The 22,437-nt window shown below is 35.9% G+C and overlaps 1 protein-coding gene and 1 pseudogene across 1 annotated transcript; both read right to left on the reverse strand.

The window, feature by feature from the left end:
* Positions 1–270: 270 nt before the first annotated feature.
* On the reverse strand, positions 271–22,091 carry LOC129869983 (protease Do-like 9). Its single transcript, XM_055944530.1, has 9 exons — positions 21,367–22,091; positions 20,673–20,872; positions 20,399–20,579; positions 3,128–3,319; positions 2,251–2,486; positions 1,060–1,161; positions 908–958; positions 680–784; positions 271–600 (listed from the first exon to the last, which is right to left on the reverse strand). The coding sequence occupies exons 1-9, from the start codon at positions 21,962–21,964 to the stop codon at positions 502–504; spliced, it is 1,764 nt and encodes a 587-aa protein (XP_055800505.1). The 5' UTR covers positions 21,965–22,091; the 3' UTR covers positions 271–501.
* Positions 9,945–10,061, reverse strand: LOC129871800 (5S ribosomal RNA; annotated as a pseudogene).
* Positions 22,092–22,437: the final 346 nt, after the last annotated feature.

Consider the following 22,437-nt stretch of genomic DNA (forward strand, 5'->3'; position numbering starts at 1 on the left):
GGCCAGGACATTGAAAGTGTTGTCCTAACTCTTATTCGCGAGTTGTGTGCATCTCATCAATCCTTTGAGTGGAATATATATAGTACTTGTGGTGGTCTCCTGAGCACTGACCCATATTCGGATAACAAGATTGCTATATCGATCAAAAGAAATGTGTACTCTCCTTTTGACAGGCTCCATCTGAGAATGTGATCACATTCTGTACGCATGTATAAGCCAAAAGAAAAAAAAATGAGGCAACATGTGACTGCTCTACAGCTATGACAAAGGTATCCAAATGGTACAACCCTTTACTAATTCTTGTAAGCATCAGAGTACCAACACCTTAGGTTTATTTACCATCCATTGATGGTGAAATACTACAAAAATCACCAGCTTGGCTACAGATCAATTATGAAACTAAGAATACTGAGGACAAAATAAAGATGGCGGGCAAAAAGAAAAAAGATGAATATTGTCATGCTGGCAACAAGAATTTTGATTTGACTTTGCTGAAATGATTTACGTCCTGAGATCCTCGGACATGGCACAAGGAATACAATGTGTAGTAAGGATGTCTGATGTTGCAGATTTTGCTGTCTCTGTCTGAAGGACTACTACCTGCACAAAACAAACTAGAATTAATATAGCATCTTGCCACAGATCTCTCAGAAACACCAGAGCAACAGAAAGTTCATACCTGCTGATATTCCAAATCAAACTTCAAAAACTCATCATTGCACTTCTCTACCATCCTGGCCAAGCTCTTCAAATTTTTTACAGGCTCACCGTTGAAAGCAAGAACCTAGAACATGACCGGAAAGCCACAACCCCATAGGCAAAGGACGATGGTATCAATGGAAGTCTTGTTTGACAGCCCAATTAAGAAACACTGATATCAAGATTTAGAGTTGCATCTGCCACCAACCTGAGTATTAACTATCTCCTCATATCCGATGTTAATGTCAGCAACAAGAACCTTAAAACATTTCAAAAAGCAAAAGAAGCAGAATATCAGATCCTACTTCAATACAACAATCCTGCAGCTTCTCAAGGATGATTTTTTAGATGAGGCATAACCTGGGAAACCACAACAATCTGTTCATCAGGTGATTGTCGAAACTCATGTAAGAGTTTGTCCAATAGCTTTACAGGAGCTTCGTACTCATAATCCTTTCCATACTGGTTATGCACATAGGAGGAGTTAGACAATAGAACTATCGCAATAAATGATGAGGCATTGTATGCACCCATGAATCACTATTAAGCACAACAGTGAAAAGAGTGACGCAAATGGCCATGTAGAGCATGTTGTTTTCTATACACTGGTACTCTGGCAGTAAAAAAGGTAGAATCTACGCATTCGCTAAAACACTAACTCAAAAACTGACAACAATAATATGATAAGAACCCTCATTGCATAGTGAAGAAGATTATATAAGAATACAACTCGTTATGTTTTCTCTTCTCAGCTAACTCATGCACGTGGGTGGTTTTTATATAGCCTTATGACTACCTATTGTACATCCTAGTCATAAATTATATCAAACTAATCTATTACAAATATATAAACATTAAGAATTCTACATCCTAATCATAAACAATGTTGCTCTCAATCACATAGGAATTAGGGATTTCTGAAAAATGTCATTCAACTTATGAGCTATAAGAAAATTTTCTTTTAAATAATAGTGGTGTCTGGACCAACTTGTGTGCAGACATGCACCTAAACAAGAGTCCACCTTGTATCTTCATCCTCCCATCCTTCCATCAGCATGAGGCATGCAATTACACCCACCAAATTAAGCAGATAGGAAGAAATCACCCAAATATATCTTGCCTCTGCTAAGATTTGGACCCTAGTACCCCAGGATGAGCTAGGAAATTTTTATGATAGTTAGAAGGTAATCTTGTTACTTGTACATAAACTTTGATAATACCACCAAGAATACTCATGACGCCATCAAGCCAATTCTAGAAGGTATGATAAACTTCAGTATACATGCATTAGTCCCCTAGAAGTGGCAATAAGCCACATAAACTCCAACATATACAACTACAAGCAAAGAAACTTGAAGGAAACTCAGTTCAATCACAAACATTGATCATGAAAATTAAATAGAGAAGAAAAGTCACTCAAACAAGGAATCATAAGAGAAGGGCAGTGGTATAGAGTTAATAAACAGAGTAACATGGATCTTAGAATGATGTGTGCAGATTTTCATGATGTGAGGGATATGACACATCAATATGCCAAAGCGATTTGTGTACCTCTGAACGAAGATATGGAACAGATACAGTTGTAAAAACAAACCCAGCTATAATATAATATGATGGAGGTCTCCCCTTGTTGTGAGCAGGAATAAGCCTCATCTGAGTTGCAAGTTTGATGATGAAATTTAATATCTCAGAATTACGACGAAGAACTTTAACTGCAGCGCCGTCACCGGAATATTTTTGGGATACAAGATAACTAAAACCTATACGCTCTCCATGCCGAAATGGAACTGAAAATACTCAAAGGAAGTCATATGAACTGTCAATAGAATATAAAATCTAAAGACAACATATTTAACTTGAATAGAGTGACAACACATAAAGCTAATAAAAACAGAGTATCAATAAATATATGTAATTATCATGCAACTCCGACTAACAAATATGTTCTTCCAAATGGGTTGAACCATTAGGAACCATAAAAAGATGCCGGAAATTCTACATGCAAATACCAGGTAAGATATTCACTGTCTTCCGAAAAACAAATGTGGAATGGAAACACAGTCCAAGAAGTACAAATACAAACCAGTTGACAAAGTTCTCCTGTAAATACCTTATCCAATATGAAGGTCTCTTTAATACTGCCATCAGGCTTAGTCAGGTCATCAACATGAATGTTTTTACCACTTAGAATAAATAACACAAGAATAACATCAGGAAAAAAAAAGGAAGAATTATGAGTGAGTTAACAGTAAATCCAACAACTGATAATCAAACTTATTGCATTAGTTGCAGAGCTTAGGTTGGAAAATTACAAGCAGATCATTTTTTAGTCAATAAAGTAAAAATTGTAAGCAGCTGCGAAGAAAGGGTGGTGAGATAAGTCAACTAAAAAAGCATGAAAGGAAGCAAGCACAGTTAGCATTTCAACCTGTTCCATCATTGGCAATATCAACCCCATCGAAGCTTAGGATTACATCAGATGGCATCAACATCATCGACTCTGGGGCAGTAGGGTCGATTCTTCTTATACGGACACCTTTCTGGTCAGGTTTCATTCCCATTGATAAACGCAGATCTGGATTTTCCATCTTCTGCCACTCAACCCCAAGAATGGGAAATCCTGAGGCAAAATGAAAATAATGATAATATGCCAAAAAGACATCACAAAAATACAACAGTCAAACGGGCATTAATCTTGTATAGTAGCCTGTCCATTTTTGTCAAAAGTAGTCATAAGTTCAAACTACATCATGAGAAAATAAGAGCTGATTCTCATGCATCAAGCATAAAGGTATTCTTTTGTATCACATTATTACATCGCTGGTGGCTAGTAACCTACTGTTGAATTTGCTTTTAGTTACTCCAGTAGTTTTTAGCAAAACAAGTTGTTTAGTTTAAGATAAATTTGAATTTTGAATTTTAGTTAAGTTGTTGAGATATTTTAGGTTATTTTGAATTTCAAATTATGCAGATTTTTATTTTAAGTTGTCTATTTAAAGCCCTATTATGCTTAATAAAAAAATTGAGAGACACTTTCAATCTTTTTTGCTGCCCCATCTTTTAAAAAAAACAATGCCCCATCTTTTAAAAAAACCAACAGTGGTATCAGAGCTTCATTGACCTTACGGGATCTGTGAGTTCTTTCAAAGAACTACCGTACTTTTTTAACCCGTAAGGGCTACCCTTTTAACCCATGAGAGCTACCCATTTTTAACCCATCAAGGCTATTTTCAATTCGTGCTTTTTTCAATGCACAGGCAATTTTTAACCTAAAAAATAGCAAGCAGCAATCTCTCATTGAATGCCCCAAAAAATTTCACTGGCGAAAACTATCAGATTTGGTCAGTAAAAATGAAATCATATCTTGAAGCTTATGATCTATGGAAAGTGGTGATGGAAGATATACCCTTACAACCTCTCCCTGCAAATCCTACTCTTGCTCAGATTAAATCTCACACGGATGAAAAAACAAAAAAATTCAAAGCCAAAACTATAATTCAAAATTCAGTTGCGGATTCGATTTTTTCTAAAATCATTTCTTGTGAGACAGCAAAAGAATCTTGGGAAAAACTAAAAAAAGAAACCAAGGAAGTGATCGAGTCATACAAATGCAAATTTTGAATTTGAAAAGGGATTTTGAATCTCTTAGAATGCAAGAGGATGAAACTATTGTTAAGTATTCTGACAAGATTTCTTTGATTGTTAATAAAATTAGGTTGCTTGGTGAGGATTTCAAAGATAACAGAATAGTAGAAAAAATTCTTGTGACAATTCCAGAGAGATTCGAGTCTAAAAATTCATTTCTGGAAGATCCTAAAGATCTCTCTACCATCTCTGTTGATGTTCTTCAAGCAAAAGAGCAAAGAAAAGCCTTTAGACAAGACAATGTTACTGACTCTTTAAGCACAAAACAGAAAAGAAAAAGGCAAGAATCCTCTTTGCAAATACTGCAAAAAAAAACACTCAGAAAATTTTTGTTGGTGGAGACCTGATGCAATATGTGGAAATTGCAAACAAGCGAGTCATGTTACAAAAGTGTGCAAGCTTAAAAACAATCTTCAAGTACAAGCAGTAGATGCAGAAATCGAAAAGCAACTTTTTAAAATTGCAATAACTAAAGCAAATGAGGAGTGTTGAATTTGCTTTTAGTTACTACAGTAGTTTTTAGCAAAATAAGTTGTTTAGTTTTAGGTAAATTTGAATTTTGAATTTTAATTAAGCTGTTGAGATATTTTAGGTTATTTTGAATTTCAAATTGTACAGATTTTCATTTTAAGTTGGCTATTTAAAGCCCTATTATGCTTAATTAAAAAATTGAGAGAATCTTTTTTGCTGCCCTATCTTTTTAAAAAACCAACACCTACGACACTCATTCTATCCCATATTTCTTATTTTAAATTGTTTCTTATAGTTGACATGCATGACTTAGCCATGTCTCGTTTATAGTTGAAATGCATGACTTAGCAATGTCTCGTTGTATCAACTTTTGATGACACCAAAAAGATAAGTCAGGAATTCGTTTTGAAAGCATCAAAGCTCTTTGACTTCTCTTTTATTTTTTAATAAGGTAGCATCATAACCTTGTTGAATATGCAGATCAGCAGATAATCCTCATTAATTGCATACTACGGAAAAATCAGTTCAACTTCAGAGTAACATCTGACCCCACCAAAATATAACTTCTTGCATTTATCTCCAGTACAAGACTTGTAAAAATCTACCGTACAAGAAGATCAACAATTCAGGAATTTTTGAGAAGTCTACAGTTGAATTGTGATCATAAATAAAACTTTAACCTTTGGGTTATACAAAGAATCCCTAGTGAATTATAAGTCTGTGTTGGAAGAGTTCCACATCATATGAAAAAGGGATGGGTGGTTTCCTTATATGGACTTGGCAATCCTCTCCTCATGAACTAGCTTTTAGGATTGAGTTAGGTCCAACATCCATTTATTTACCATGGCATCAAAGCAGGACTCTTTCCAGTTATTTTTTACTGATGCTGGCCCCCATATTAATTGCGCAAACACCAGGTATCAAGCCTTGGTTGTCAGGTGGAGTGTTAAGAGTCCCACATCAGATGAAAAGGGGATGGCTGATCTCCTTGTATGGACTTGGAAAATCCTCTCCCCATAAGCTAGCTTTTAGGGTTTAGTTAGGCCCAAGATCCATTTTTGAAGCAATCTTAAAATTTGTGTAGCTGAAACACACCCACACATATGCACCTTATTGAGTATGAAATTACTCGAAAATGCAAGGCGTGCAAACTAGTAAACCATAAAAACTTGTAGCTCCTAATATTTCTTCCGCCTCACCTTTAGATTTTTTTCTTTTTTAATCCAAAATAAAATTTGATTGGACACTTCTGTAGTTCTGTTACCTGTCAGCAAAAGTTTACATTTGCGTGTTTAAAATTTATACACTGATGTCTGAGGAACTTCAGCATACATAAGATAGTAAAAACATAATTCTAGAAAAGAGAAAGAAGTGTAGGAACTAAGCTCATCACAAATGTATCCTTGAGCATCTGCAAATGCTAGTATTCCACAAAAATATTAGCTATTTATCAGTGTCTTAGAAAGATAAAAATGGAAAAAGACCTTTCAGAAGATCAATTGAACACCCTACTGTGTTACTTTAACAGTAATCAACCCAAAGAAGAGGATATTTACCAATACAATATTGTCAGACATTTTACCGACACCATTTAACAGCTATGAGATAAACTTCAAAGAACTAACACAAAAATTACACTTTATTTGAGCTACATTAATTGCGCAATAAAGGAGTAGATGTTATTACAAGACGTACTCCAAAAAAAGGGAAGTTTCAGCTACTGACCTTCAATTGATAACCCCATTATATGTCAGAAGATTAATTACAAAACTAAAAAGAACTTGGAGAATTTTAATCTCTAAGCCAATAAAGTCAACAGAATAAATTCAGTTAGATCATAGCCTAGTCCTTGTACATAAGACAAATCTGTAAGTAACAGTGTTGATGGTATTTGAGATTCGATATAAATCAGATAGGAAGGTATAAAGGTTCAAATACCTCATGGTATTCCTTTACAAGCAGAACATACACCGTTGGACCCACATGCTTGGAAAATGAAGGGAGGTGAAAGTGAGTTATTTTCACTGAAATCCTTCACCAAATATTTGGAAAAAGTACATTTTTTCATAAAACTGGCTGCAATTATGTCATTCATACAGCTGATATTTTGAGGAAAAGAAAAGAAAATATATGTTAGCTGGTGTTTCATGTGCAAACGTTTGAATGTAAACATGGACTACTTGTGTCTACACTGCCAAGTTGCTAGTTGGTTGTGGTGAATGGTATTTAATTTATTTGGCCTGATGTGGCCAATGTCTGATTAGCTTCTATAATCAAGCATGTGAAAAAGTTGTATAGCATGGGATATAGCCCCTTCATCTATCGTGGTTCTCGGGAGGGAAAGGAACACATGAGTTTTTGTGGAATGTGCAAATTGGTTTTGTATGGATGAGAGCATGTCTTTTCTTTCTAGTTAGTTTTCGGTGGATCCACAAGGTTCCTATTAGTATAGATCATTTGTGATTTGTAAAGAACTATATCTTTCAGACCTTCAGTAGATTCTCTACTCTTTTTTCTTCGAATAAAGTAATGGATACATTGATATAATAAGAAAACTCCAGTATACAAGTTGTATACAAAAAATGGTAGCCATACATCAAAACATGTTAGTACTCTCTACGTTTGTTACTATCTATATGGTTTTTTTTTACTTTTTATAAGACAAAAAATTACTAATGAAAATAGCACTTTTATTATTGTGATTAATAAAAAGGCAAAGGTCCTGATATACCCCTCAACTTAGTCATTTAGAGCTGATATACCTCCGTTATTAAAGTGACTCATTTATACCCCTATCATTACACAAATGACTCACATATACCCCATACAAAAATGGCTCACATATATTCTTTTCATCTAAAGAAAGTGAAAAAATTGCTTTTTTGATTTTTAATTTTAAAAAAAAATTCATGTATGGTTTTTTTTTTGTTTTGAGAAAGTAAAAAAAAAATTATATCCATACATGAATTTTTTTATAGAAAAGTTTAGGGGTATATTTACTCTTTTTCACACATGAATAATTTTTTGACTTCTTTGATAATCATTATTTTAGTTTCTAATTTTTATTTTATTTTTTCTTTCATTCTTTAGTGTAAAAATAAGAGAACTAAAACAAATTAAGTGTGAACGAAAAAAAGTAAGAAAAAAAAATTAAAAACTATCTTTTGCAGCTATATTATAACTTAAAACTAATTTTTTTTTTTACTTCTATATTGTAATTTAGTTTTTTTTATCTATAAAAAAAATTTGGGCATGTATAATAAATTTCACAAGAAAAGTAGAGAGAAAAATATGTTTGACCATCAAAATGATAAATTCAAATTAGCCATTGAATTAAAAAAGTCAAAAAGATAAATTATGTGTGAGAGGGATCAAATATACCCTTATATGTTATTTTTTTAATAAAAAGCTTTAAAAATTAAATTTAAAATTAATTATTTCACTTCCGTCGGAGGAAAAGGGTATATGTGAGTCATTTGTGTAACAGTAGGGTTATATATGAGTCACTTTCATAACGAGGGTCATATCAACTATAAATGACAAAGTTGAAGGGTATATCAGGCCCTTTTCCCTTAATATAATTATAACTTTATCAGAAAAGATTGGGAATAAATCATTCTCCATCGAGCCCAGAGGTAGGCCAATGAAGTATTGGCCAATGGAGAGGTGATTAGACAAAATAAGGCGTATCTTCAGCTTATCGGGGAACATGACCTTAGATCAAAGGATGTGAAGGTCACACATAAGGGTAGACGGTTAGTAGGTAGTCTAGCGTTGTCTTAGTATTAACTTATTCTTGTAGTCTTTAGCTTGATGGTATTATAGAGCACCGTGTCTGTCGTAGTAATAGCATATTCATGTAGTCTTTGACTTTTGGTATATGTTGTTTACTACATTTAGGTGGTCGCACCATATTGTTCATGTTGCGGTTCCTTGAATATATGTTTTGCACTGCTTTCCTATTAGTTGTCATGTTTCCTTCACTGTCGTTTTTCTATTCCATTACCACTTTGATTTGCTTCCCTTTTTAAAAAAAAAAAAATTAAAGTCAGTGGGTCCAGGTCCCACTGACAATTTTATTAAATAAATGTTTGTACATGTGTTAAATTAACGATTAAAACAAAAGAAACAAATGTCAAAGTATCTTTCCAAATTGAAATGGCAGATTCAAATCTTCTTCTTCAATTTGGCTGCAGATTTTTCAAGCTCCAATGTGTCGATCTATTTCCTCCAATCAACGAAGGTTTGATTCTTGTATTCTCCCTTCAGCTTCTTGATGTTTTTCTTGTTTTTCCATTCATCTTCCTATTTACTCCTCCTTGTTTTGTTCCTCAAAGATCTCTTATGTGTGTTTCTTGGTGTCCAGATCTGGTGGTAGCGTTTGTTGAATTCGGTGGTCTCTATTCTAATTAGGACCTGCCCTATGTTTGCGCTTAAGGTCGGTATTTCTCTTCTTTCTCCAATTTAGCTTGTTATTTTGTGTCCACTTGTTGCTCATATGCTTGTTATTCTTGAGTTTGTTGCACCTTTTTTTGGTTCCCCGGATTTGTTATCTGAAAATCTTCGATTGTATCATATTTATGTCTGTCTTGAGTCGAGGGTTTTTGGGAAATAGTCTCTCTACTTGCAAGAGGTAGAGGTAAGGCTTGCGTACACTCTACCCCCTCCCCCTCCCAGACCCCACTTTGTGGAATTTCACTGGGTATGTCATTGTTGTTGTAATTGACTACACTCCAATGAAAGTAGTTGTCGTTGGTTACATGAATCATCATTTATATCCATTCCGTTCTATCGGATCCATTTTATACAATACTAATTTTTTAATCTTATGAAGGCAAAAGGAGTTCCCTAAGACTGGATATTTATAAACAAACAAGCATCTAAAAAGAACAAAAGACCCTCGACAAATACCAACTGTAATACAAACATAAGAACAACCAAAAAAATCTTAATCCTAACTAGTTGTCATACAAAGTCAGTTACTTGCAATGCTTGGTTGTTGTTTTTTTGATATGTATGTATGTATACGGAAAGAGACACACACATCAACACAAACTTGTCCTGGAAATCAAAAAATTGAAATCAACAACACACCCAGTGTAATCCCACGTGTAGGGTTCGGAAAGGAAGGGATGCACCACGAGGACTTCTCGAGGGTCACTCATCCTCGTACTACTCTCATCCAAACATGCTTAATTCGGAGTTCTGATGGGATCTGGTGTGTTAGTGATGGTATGATTGCATCCAATTTTTTGAAATAGAATTTTTTATTTTTTATTTTTGAAATAGAGTGATGAAAGAAGACAAAATGATACTAACATAAGTATTGTTCTACTTACAAGGATTCTAACACTTTTAAAATTACAACATGATATCTATGTAAACTTACACCTAAACCCAAAAAGAAGAACACAATTTGATTTAATTTTCAATGAAATGCAGGTTGTATCCTCAAAACATCTAGAATTCCTCTCCTTCCATATTGTCCACCAAATGCTTGCTAAGACAATTTTCCATCTGTCTATGTTGCCAACCTTCCCTTCATTCCAGCTTGCTAGCATTACCACAATGTTGTCTAGCATTGTCCACCTAACACCCTAAGATTTAGGAACATATCCCATAGTTGACTAATCATTTTGCAATGTAAAACAAATGGTTAATTGATGCAAGGCGAGTTTCATCAAACTCTTGCACACAAAGCAAGCTAAGGAGTTCGTAGACTTTTCATTGAGTCACTAATTTAGAGACTTGGAGGATGCTTGAAAGGCATGAAGCACAAGAACATGTTAAAGTGGAAGTACAATGAAGAAAAAGGCCCTTCTTACACAAGCCCTGTTAACTAAGAAGTCTCATGTCATTAAGGGTATTTTTGAAATAATTATCCTTAGCCTAGCTTAGTATAAATACTACACTAAGACATTTTATTAGGTAGATTATTTTGGAGATTATCGATGTTCACTTGAATAGTGATGCTCTTGAGAGAGTTGGAGCTTATGGCCATTGTTGCTTGATGTTATTCGATAGATTGCTTGCTTGCAAGAGGATTCCTCCTAAGGGTTCATCTTATAGTGTAGGTGCTTGATTTGGTCACATTAATTGGAGGTTTTATCTTTCTATAGCTATTGTTGACAATTAATTCTTATCTTTTGTCTTGCTTTCTATCCTTAATCTTTATTTCTTGTTCTTGGAGTTAGGATTTTGTTTTCCGCATTTCGATATTATATCATTAATTGTCACTTCCTCATATGTAACACCCCAAAATATTCTTAGATCAGTCCATAAGAGCCCAAGAGAAAGTGAGAAAAGTCCTCTGAACTGTGAACAATGAGTGGCCCCTATGGACCATAGATGGAGATACGGGTCGTAGGTGGGACTCATAATCCACCTCTAGACTAAGTGAAATTTTAGGTTTCTGATAACTCTTCTATGGATGGGTTCTACGGCCTGTAGAAGTTCCTACGGACCATAGGTGATGCCCATAGAAAAGTTTCAGAAACTTAGAAACATCCTAGTGTAAAGGACGAAGGGACCCTATGATCCATAGAGGTTCCTACAGACCGTAAAAGGCCCTGTAGACCAAGTCCTGAAGACTATCTCAGAACACTTCTACGAGCAGGGTCCACGATCTGTAAGAGGGTCTACGACCAGTAGAAGGGATCAGTAGATCCAAACCTTGCAATTCTAGTGAGCTCCTTAAGTGTGCCAAGTTTCTACGAGAGAGCTCTTACGGCCCGTAGAAACTTCTACAAGCGCCCTCTTTTAGTTCATCAAGTTTCGCCAAAAACATCATTCTTCCAAGTATGTAAGGCTACTCATAGCGTTGGACTGAGTTCGTCCTTGCGCCCTACATCTCAATTCCGTCAATGAAAAGTTTAAGTCTGAGTTTTAGTCCAAATTGTATTGAGTTTTGAATGAGTCAAAATTTCCTTTCGTGGAGTCACTTGTATATTTATTGACATTGTGAATATTCCTATGATTCGAATTCCTTAAGTTGTTGTTCATGCTTGCTTCCATGTGGACCCGAATTGAGTTACTACATTGCTTACTATTACGCATTGTTTTAGAACAAAGAGAGTATTTTCATGTTTCGAGTAAAAGAAGAGTTTTTGAGGGAACATGAGTGTCCCAAGTGCATTACATTACCTGAGTTCATGGAGTTTTACATTATTGATTTTATGCATGATTTTCAGAGTCTAAATGAGTTAGAGTACTATGCATAATTGATATTTTGAGAATGAGTCATAGGGAAAACGAGCAGTCCCAAATGCATGTTGTCTTAAAAAGAGAGAATAAAGAATTTGAGAAAGAGTTGAGTTAATCAAAGTAAAGTCCAATGAGACTAAATGAGATGCATTTTGAGTATCCTACTCACATTATTATATGAGCAGTATTGTATGATTTTGGGAATAGTATTGATCATTGATTTGGGTAAGACCTTAGATAACTCAAATCCCATAAACTACGTAGCCAGCGCATGATAGGGTCGTACCATTAGTTCGGGCGACTCCTCACTCCAACTTTCTTTTATGACAAAATAAACCAAGCCTAATAGTCTCTGATATGGACTTTGATATGGATTCATAAGTTGAGATTGCGTCCCTTATCCCGACAAGGTAATGGATGGCTCTGGCGATGTGAGCAGTACGGTGTATCATCACGAGGCTCATAGTGATGGTTTTCGGTTAGAAAAACTCCTGAAAAGAGAAAATATTAATTAATTTTGAGTTGCATTCATAACTTATAATTTGTAAAGCCTTGACACTTTATTATATTTGCATGCTTTACTTCAGTCGAGTTAATTTCATTGTTTCTTGCATGAGTATTCATCTTTCAGTTATTTATTAATCTAGTCGTTTTACATATCGTACATCCCATATAGTAACATCTTTCGACACTACATCATTTTATGATGCAGATATAGGTGTTAGAGATCCTCAACAGGTGTATCATTGAAGAGCATATTTCCCAACTTTTGGTGAGAGCTAGCTTTTGGAGGAACTCCTTTCTTTAGTTCATTTATTCAGTATTATTAATTCCTTGAGGTAGTTGTGGGCCTGTCCCAGTACCTATCTACGGTATTTTAAAGGCTTCATAGACGGAGTAGAGTGTTGATTCAATATTTTCAGAGATTGTGTTTTAAACTTTGCCTTTACACATTTAGAGTATTGTCAGGCTATTTTATGAGTTCATACTATAAGTACTTGAAATGCTCATTACGTTTATACTTTTGTATCAAGTTAAGTCTTCCGCTTTGTAGTGAGCTAATCCAAGGGTTTGTTTGGTACCATCAATGGTTTTTGAGCGTCAGCCACGCCCAGGGTTAGGGTGTAGACTCAGGGCATTACAAACTAAACCATTTCATTCCTGTTGAGTTATGAAGTTTTGATGATTAACATAGACAGATGAAACATGTCAGTCAGTGTGGTTCAAAGATACACCGTCAAGAGCAGCTAAGATCTAGTATACTTTCAAGTCTGGCGTATGAAATCAATACAGACAGAAGTGCAGAAATCTAAGAAAGGATAACTGCGATTCAAGGTGAATAAGTCAAACCTGAAGGAGTTCGAGTCCCACAACAACACTAATAAAGAGAGAAGTCTATTGGAAGGAGTCCAACTCAAAGTAGAACTCAAGAGCAACAGAGTTTGATTTTGATAGCAGAGTCTATTTTCAACAAGGAGTTTGTGTGAAATGAAACTCTGTGGCATAGTGCTTAAATAGAGAGGAAGAGTCTCTGAAGAGTTGAGCACTCACATAGCAAAAAGGCAATTGGCATATTGGCTTCGCGAAGGTGCTGCGGAACCTTGAAGTGACTCATTAAAGAACCTTGTCCTTTTACAAAGTTTATGTTCTAGGAAGTTTTTCTTTGAGTTTGTGATTTGATGTATTGATAGTTCAGTGAGTTATAAATTGAAGTAGAGCTATAATGTTCAAGTAGAGATTAACCTTCGAAAACGATCTCTTCTTTGAGGGCGTGTTATTTCTGGTTTTGGTGGTCCTGAAATATACTTTTACTTGAAAAATTGGAGGTCCAAGGGTGGACCAAGTTGTTTCTACAAGGTGATATTTAGCACAAACTTGCTAAGCTAGAAATGTATGAATTCTATGGAAGAGGGGTTGCTTAGGGCTCTATTTACTCTACCTTTGTGCGAGGGAAATCTATCTATTTGTTGGCTGAGGATATCGCTCGAATCTTGGATATCCCAAATGTGGGTTGAGATCACTATGTCAAAAATGAATGGCCGCCGTTGGATAACATGGCTTCGGCGCTTGCTATATCGCGGAAATTCACAGGCAATTCTGCACTGTCTCAGCATCGACGTATTCTGAAGAGGGAGATGTCCCCTTTGCATCAACTATACTTTGATGTTGTCCATAAAGTGTTGATGCCTAGGAAGGAACGGCGAATTGAGGCTAGCTTTTTTGATTTAACTCTAATGGAACTCCTAGACACTAAAGTCTAGATCAATCTATGTAGCCTGATTATCAAACATATGCAAAGAGTGCTGATTCAGGATAGATGTGGTCATGCTCTGCCTTATGGCTTGCCCAAATATTTGAGGATTATTCTGTCCCTGTGCAGGTTTAGACTCTCCAAACTACAAAAGATGTTTTAGGGATAGTGAACCATTTCACTCTTCCTATTTCTATGTGTTGTGCTGACACTCCTCTTCAAAGGCTGCAACTAGCTTTGGATGCTAAGACTATTGATTTCGATGCTGCTAGAGAGGCCTATGAGATTGAAAAGAATGGTTTTGAGACAAAGATTGCTGAATTGGAAGCCACTCTTGCAAGGGAAAGGGCGTAACATGTGAATATGATTTGTAGGTTGACAAAATTGATCCCTTTTGCTTCTGGTCCTTCTTAGTCCTCTCCCCCCCCCCGCCCTCGTGTTGTGTTGTCCTTGTCTTTTGTCTATGCTCAGTTGTTCTATGCATTGATGTTTTTACCTTAGTCAGGATCTATCTTGCAAGTTTTTAAGGCTTCTCTGTTTGTGTTGAATGAAATTATCCTCATTTTTTGCTTTACTCAGGCTAATGTTCATTTTAATACGTATTTATGCTTGTTCTAAGTCTGATTTTGTATCTAATCTTACTAATAGCCCAAGTGGCAATGAATTGGTTATAACTATATCTTTGGCAAAGTTCTTAACAGGCCTATCTTTTCGATGACGCCATAAGGGGGAAGAAAGGTTGTGAAATGTTTATAACCCACGAACTAACTTGTTTCATCTTAGCTAGCATTTGGCCCCAAGTAGTTTTTGGGAAAAACTTGAAAAATATTTGAGAACTTGTGTTTGTCCATACAATTTGCCATTACTTGGCAAATATTTTTGGCAAAATCCCCAAGTTCCCAAGTTCTAAACAAAAGTAGAACTTGGGAACTTGGTAAGGTTTAAAAATTTAAAAATAACCCAAACTTTTATATTTTATAAAAACACCAATCATTTATTAATTCCAATTAATTCCTCTTAAATAAAACTTATCTATAAAAATACTCACCGACCCTCTTAATTTTTGATCACTAAGTATATGTTAAATGAAAATTAATGTATTGTATATAATGTTATTTTGTTGTTGTTGATTGTTATCAATTATGTTACAAAAAAAAATTTAACGGGACATGTTCATTATAAAATGATAACACAAATTTATGGATATTTTTAATAATTTTTAGAACTTACAGGTACAAAATAATATTTTTTGAAATTTCACCAAAACTTAAAAAAACTTAGGGCCAAACGCATGGTGCAATTTCACCAAAATCCCCCCAAGAATAACTTGCCAAGAATATTTGAGAACTTAGAGCCAAACAGGGCCTTAGTGTTATGATGTTTAATTGTCTACAAATACAAACGAATGCACAAGCAAGAGTAGTCTATCATCATCAAAAAGGGGGAATTTGTTCAGTTATGAAGTTTTGATGATTAACATAAACAGATGAAACATGTCAGTCAACGTGGTTCAAAGATACACTGTCAAGAGTAGCTAAGATCTAGTATACTTTCAAGTCTAGCATATGAAATCAATACAGAAAAAAGTGCAGAAATCTAGGAAAGGATAACTGTGATTCAAGGTGAATAAGTCAAAAATGAAGGAGTTCGAATCCTACAACAACACTAAAAAAGAGAGAAGTCTGTTGGAAGGAGGAGTCCAACTCAAAGTAAAACTCAAGAGCAACAGAGTTTGTTTTGATAGTAGAGTCTGTTTTCAACAAGGAGTTTGTGTGAAATGAAACTTTGTGGGCGTAGTGCTTAAATAGAGGGGAAGAGTCTCTTAAGACTTAAGCACTCACATAGCAAAAAAGGCAATTGGCATATTGGCCTCACCAAGGTGTTGCTGAACCTTGAAGTGACTCATTGAAGAACCTAGTCCTTTTATAGAATTTATGTTCTAGGGAGTTTTTCTTTGAGTTTGTGATTTGATGTATTGATAGTTCAGTGAGTTATAAACTAAAGTAGAGACATAGTCTTCAAGTTGTAGGTAACTGAAAGACTTGGGAACACATACCTTAGGAGGTGTGTGATAACATAAGGTTTAATTTATTCTTCCTTAGGTTACATAGTTTGTAATCGTTTTGTGGTAAGGCTTGTTTCATTTACTAAAGTTGGGAGAAAATCTTGTTGGGGAACAGGTCGTGATTTTTACACCTTTTGAGTCGGGTGTTTCCATGTTAACTATTGTGTTCTTACTTTACTGCTTTTACCTCTTCAGTTGAAACACGTTAGGCAACTTCGCTCACTAAGGTAAACGTAAAGTTAAGTTATTCTAAGGTCGTGTAGAATATCACTTGCAAACCCCATTTGCTACAAAATTCTGTGAAGGAATACCCAATTCACATGGTCATATGCTTTTCCAATATTCAACTTGCACATCATGCCTGGTTTTTTCTGTTTCAATCTAGAGTCTAGGCATTCATTCGCAATCAAAATTGCATCTATTATTTGTCTACCTTTTATGAATGTCATTTCTTGAGTGTTCGGTAGTTTATGCATCACCTTCTTGAGTCTTTCTCTAACATTTTTTGAAATTAGCTTATAGAAACTCCCAATAAGGTTGATAGATCTGAAGTCTCCCAATTCTATAGCACCACTCTCTTTAGGTGTAAATACCACATAAGTAGCATGAAGCTCTTTTCAAACATCTCCATTGAATGAAAGTTCGAAACTGCAGGCATCACGTTTGCCTTGTTAACCTCCAGCATTGAAAGAAAAATCTCATAGTGTATCCATTTGGGCAAGAAGCTTTGTCCACAGCACAAAGTTTTAAATACTCCAGTACTTCCTTCTCCTTCGAATTATTTGTAAGTTACATTTGTTATCTTTAGAAATATGGGATAGTTGATCATAATACATGAAGATCTCTATTCCTCTGCATCAGAACATGGAGTATGATAAAAATGTATGATCTCCCTTTATATATTCTTTGGTTCTTCAATGAATTCACCTCCCACCACCAGCTTATCAATGTAGTTGTTTCTCTTGTGTGCATTGGCTATTCTTTGAAAGAACTTGTTCTTTTTTTTTGGAACTTGGTAACTAAAGAACTTGTTGTTCTTATCTCCCTGTTTAAGCCAAAGTTCCCTAGATATTTGTGTCCATGCTATTTCCTCCCTTCTTGTGTATTCTTCAAAATTCGTGACCATGTTTGCCTTTTTGGAAACTTCATTAGCAGTAAGTGGTCTTCTTTGTTGTGTGTCATCAAGCTTATTGATCTATTCACAATGTCATTCTTTTCCTTTTCCATATCACCATAGTTGTTTTGGTTCCATTCCTTCAATTTTCTATAAGAGCTTACAGCTGCCCAAACAAGTATGTAATTTGGCCTGCCTCCAATGTCCATACATGATCACTGCTCTTGTATTCTGTCACAAAAACCTTAGGTCTCAAATCAACAATTTTCGAACTTGAAGTATGATTTGTTATGTTCCTAATTACCACATTTTAGAAACACTAGGGAATAGTCAGAACAAACTCTTGTTAGTATCTCCTGTTTAGTGTTTCTTAACATGTCATCCAGATCCTCTGGAATCAGAAATCTATCAACATTTTATGTTATTTCCTTATTATCCCCCAAAACTATGTTAATTGCCCTTTTCCCATAATAGTTCCATCAGCCCCATATCATCAATGAACTCAAAATTTCTAACATTGCTCTGGTGCATCTATTGCAGCTACTCTTTTCCAAGGGATATCTAACTACATTAAAGTCTCCAGCCAGATACCACGGTAGATTGAACAGTCCACTCACAGACCCAACTTCCTCGCACACTTCTTACCTTCCCCTATTGCAGTTAGGAGCATAAAACCATCATATACCAATTGAGATACTGTGATTGACATTTAAGCTTACAAGACAATGAGTACATTCCAATTGCCACTATCTCACCCCCACCCCCTTGTTCCACTTGCCTCCAATTGAGCATATCAGACACACATTCCCCCATAGTTATTAAACCTTTTCTTTGTCTCCTGAAAGCACAAAATATCAACCTTCCATATGGATGAGGCTACTTATCGCACTTGTTAAAACCCCTCACATTCCAAGAAATTGCTTTCATTTTCATTAATCCATGATGGTTTATCCCTTTCCACTATTTCTAAGTTGCTTTCGAAGTTTATGCCAAACACCAACCCTTTTAATTCTTGCATGCCTTTCTTCTTTGTTGTAGATGTTGCTGCAATCTCTGCCCCATGTCTGATGGCTCTTGTCTTATTACTTGCCTGTTCCTGTCTTTTTTCTTGAAGAGAGGCATGACCTCTTTTTCAGCCACCGAAGCAAATCCCAAATTGTTTGCTCAATATAATTATGTGTTGATGGACCCAAAGAGTTGCGTCCATATCCCCCTCTATCGCATCCTCTATAGCTAGTGTGTTTAGTGGTTCAATTTCCTCCACCGAAAACAATGAAGTGGATATTCATGTTAGGAAGCTTCAAGGGATAACAAAGCATAGACAAAAACGTGAAAATTGAAGGATCAACATGCACTTTTTTCTGCTCAAGGAAATACAACAAGTTCAGTAGATTAGCAAGTATTGTTCATGTAGAAAGTTGACCACAGATCTTTCATTATTATCCCAGAAGTTACATTTAATGTTAGATGAAGAGGCATTGCAATTAACAAAAAACACTTTTGATTCAAATTAATAGCTACTGAGAACCATTTTAACAAAGAGATGAAAGAAAAAACCAACACTTTCAGATGTAAGATGTTAGGTTGTTTGTTTTGAGTTGGAAGAACGCCTTTGGGGTGAACATTTATGAAATGGCAGATAATCCATTCTTATTTGAGTGTCCAACAAAATTTATGATAGAACAAATTCTTCTGGGGGAATGGAGTTGGGAAAAAAGCTAAAATCCACTTGGAATAGTGAAATCTAGTCATTGGTTGTTGTACGAGTAATCAAGAAAGAGAGTAAACATGGGTAAGAACCATGGGTCCTCCTCTTCACCTATGGGCAGAAAAGATTTTTAAGGCAATTGGCGAACAGCGGTTGGATAGAAACAGAGGAAGAAATATCTCTCAAAAACCATCTCAAATGAGCAAGAACGAAGGTCAAAGGAGATGGAACATGTGTTTCCCAGAAGTAGAGATTGAAGACAGGGGTTTAATTTTTATTATACCCACATGGAGCGAGACACCAACCATGGCTATAGCTAGCGAAGGAAAGAAGATGAACCTTCTGAAGGATCATCAGGTAATAGAGATACACAAGGAAGCCAATAGTTGTGACAGTTGAGCTAATGAGACAGAGAGTCACATGGAACCAGAAAAACCTAACACTCAATTCAAATGAATATCTGGAGTTGGAATACTAGAAGGTGACCGGGAGCAGGGAGATTTAAAATCAAGTGTGCCAATTAATGAAGGGAAAATAAGAAGATAGCAGGCCCAAAGCCTTCATCTGAGGCCCAATTTCAATTACAAAACAACTTGAGCCCGCACTTGATAGGGTGGTGTGATTCAATTACATATGAAATAGAAGCTAACACTAGAGCATCCCAGAAAAACGAAAGGAACTCCAGAATACTAGATGCCCGCCAAACAGAAGAAGGAGAACAATTGTTCCAAGACTCTAAAGAGTTGGAGGGGCACGATGAAGCTGATGATTATGCAAACTCCATGACTATCATTAAGGGGGGGGGGGGGAGATGCTTCCACTCTTAGCTACGTATATCTTCTGCCTTGACTTCAGCATTGTAGGCTTTTTGAGACAATTTCCCGAGTATGATTCTAAGTCTACCTCATCCTATTTTACCACCTTCAATTATCATATGATGCACTTACAAATTGGTGCAAATTGAGTTCTAAATAGGACATGGAAAACCCGTCTGAAGTGACCTTTTAATTTATGCTCTATGTATGCTATTGCACACACTCTCGAAAATGACACATTTCTAATCTTATTCAATCATATATGACTGCACATTCAAGTTAACATTTGCATTTCGACAACATTCATCTTATAGTTGTAACCAATATGAATGACTACAATGAAATAAGACAGATGTGACCAACATGAATAATTACAACTTTTTTTGTTGATAAATACATGAATGACTACGAGTACCAGTAGACTTACCGGTATATGCTCCATTCTTCTCATAGTCTTTAATGAAGTGTGTGATTACAGGTGTTGGGATGACATAACCAATATTCTCCACATCTTCATGTTTAAGGGACTGAAATGCGATACCTACACAATTTCCTTTATCATTAAAAGCAGGCCCACCAGAATTTCCAGAATTTATAGCAGCATCAATCTGTAAACTAAGAACATTTGTCAGATACAAGAGCGATTGGATCATCAAATTGGGAAAGAACATTATAATAATTCATCAGTGAAAATTGAATACCTGGAGCCCCAAAAGTTCAGTAGACCCATGAACATAAGATAATATCTCTATGCGTGAAACAACACCACTTGTCACGGAGATTGTGTCACCACCAATTGGATAACCTACTACTGTCACAGCATCTTGCAGCGCTGGCAAATCCCCAAATTCCACAGGTGAGACCCCTTCCCAGAACTCATCACCATCCACAGTAAGCAAAGCTGCAGCACCACAAATTCCAAATTAGCAGTGTATTGAATACTATTAACAAAAATGATTCACTACCAGAAGCTTCTACATAAAACCTAGCACAGGATGCAGTATTAATTCACGTTGGTGGCAGTAATATCATTTGAGCGTAATCATTAGGCCCCATCTAAACAACCTACTCCCTCCGTCTCAACTTAAATGAAACTTCCTATTCTGAATGTCCCAAAATGTTTTAACACCATAACATTTTTATACAACTTCCAAAAATACAAAATCATTAAACTACTACTTGAAATTTTGAACTTTGACAAGTCTATCAAAATAATTTTTCAGCCATTACTGTAATTGTTTTCCACCATCACTAATTTACACCTTAACCCCATATAGAATCAAACACTATCATGCAAAAAGGGACAAAGGGAGAAGAATTAATGATTCAAATTATGGATTCCCAGGAGAAGTGTAATTTCCATTACACAATACTTAGATTCAAATGAAACCTCACCAATATCACATTCAGTTCCAATAGCGAGCACAGTTGCTACATACTTGGTATCTGACCCTCTCTTCTTCAACTTAACCTGCGTGTAATGCTCAACAGAGTGTGCATTCGTGAGAACCCTTCTTTCTTTGATAACGAACCCACTACTACTTGAACTATACTGTCGCTTCCGCTGCCACGGAAGGGAATAATTCGGTTCGGTGTGAACACAAAACACCTTGACTACAGCATCCATCACCGGCACCACCCTAGCAACAGAAGCATTTATACTAGTACCCTCAGAAGAAATAAGAGAAGCTACCCCATTGGGTTTATCAATTAAGCGTCGTGTAGGGGAGGTGACTTTTAGGGTTTTTCCATTTTCGGGGTTGGTGGGGTTAGAGTTCTCGGGTAGAGCGGGTATTTTGCGAGGCCTCCCACGGCGAGGACGGTGGGAAGCGGAAGAAGGAAGTGGGTCGATTAGCTCAACGTTGCTGACTGAGAAAACGACGTCGTCAATGTGGGGTGAAGTTGATGGGGCCGTGGATGTTGGGATGTCTGGTGTTGAAGGGGGATCTGATTTGGGGTTTCTTCCTCGTTTTCGTTTGTTTACACCAGCCATTGATGAATGGTTTGAGGTTTTCTGAAATGGAGAGCTGATTGTTAGTTAGGATGAAGTAGAAGGCCAGAGCGGGGGAAGGGAAATTTGTGCAGGGAGCTGATTTTATATTGCTGTGTAGCGCTGTTCAAGACCGTCCGGGTTATTGGATGGGTTGTTGAATTAGTCGGTGGATAATGGATTTAAATTTTATAATTAATGACTTATTGATATGGGAATGGATTACTCAATGTTTTTATTGGTAAATCGTTAATTCATTAAGAATTTATTATATTTTTAATATATTTTATCCCTAAACATATAAAATATGTATAATATTAATAATTTTTATTTGTAAACCTAAAATAAGGGTCAAGCCCATTTAATTAAACAGGCCTAACTAATTTAATTAAATAGGCAGGCCATTTAAACTTTTAAAGTAGAAGCCCTAACTCTTCTACAGAGTTCTACAAATTTGTGAGTTGTGACTACTTCCG

The sequence above is a fragment of the Solanum dulcamara genome, chromosome 10 (assembly GCF_947179165.1).
Source record: "Solanum dulcamara chromosome 10, daSolDulc1.2, whole genome shotgun sequence".
NCBI classification, from domain to species: Eukaryota; Viridiplantae; Streptophyta; class Magnoliopsida; order Solanales; family Solanaceae; genus Solanum; species Solanum dulcamara.

Bases quoted from the DNA above. Each gene is read 5' to 3' on its own strand.
- LOC129869983 (XM_055944530.1), bottom strand. From the start codon at position 21,964: ATGGCTGGTGTAAACAAACGAAAACGAGGAAGAAACCCCAAATCAGAT. The intron at 3,320-20,398 runs GTAAGTCTACTG...ATTTTGCCTCAG, and splicing joins GAAGAATGGAGCATATACCG to GATTTCCCATTCTTGGGGTT. The intron at 601-679 runs GTATGAACTTTC...TGTTTTGTGCAG, and splicing joins TTGATTTGGAATATCAGCAG to GTAGTAGTCCTTCAGACAGA.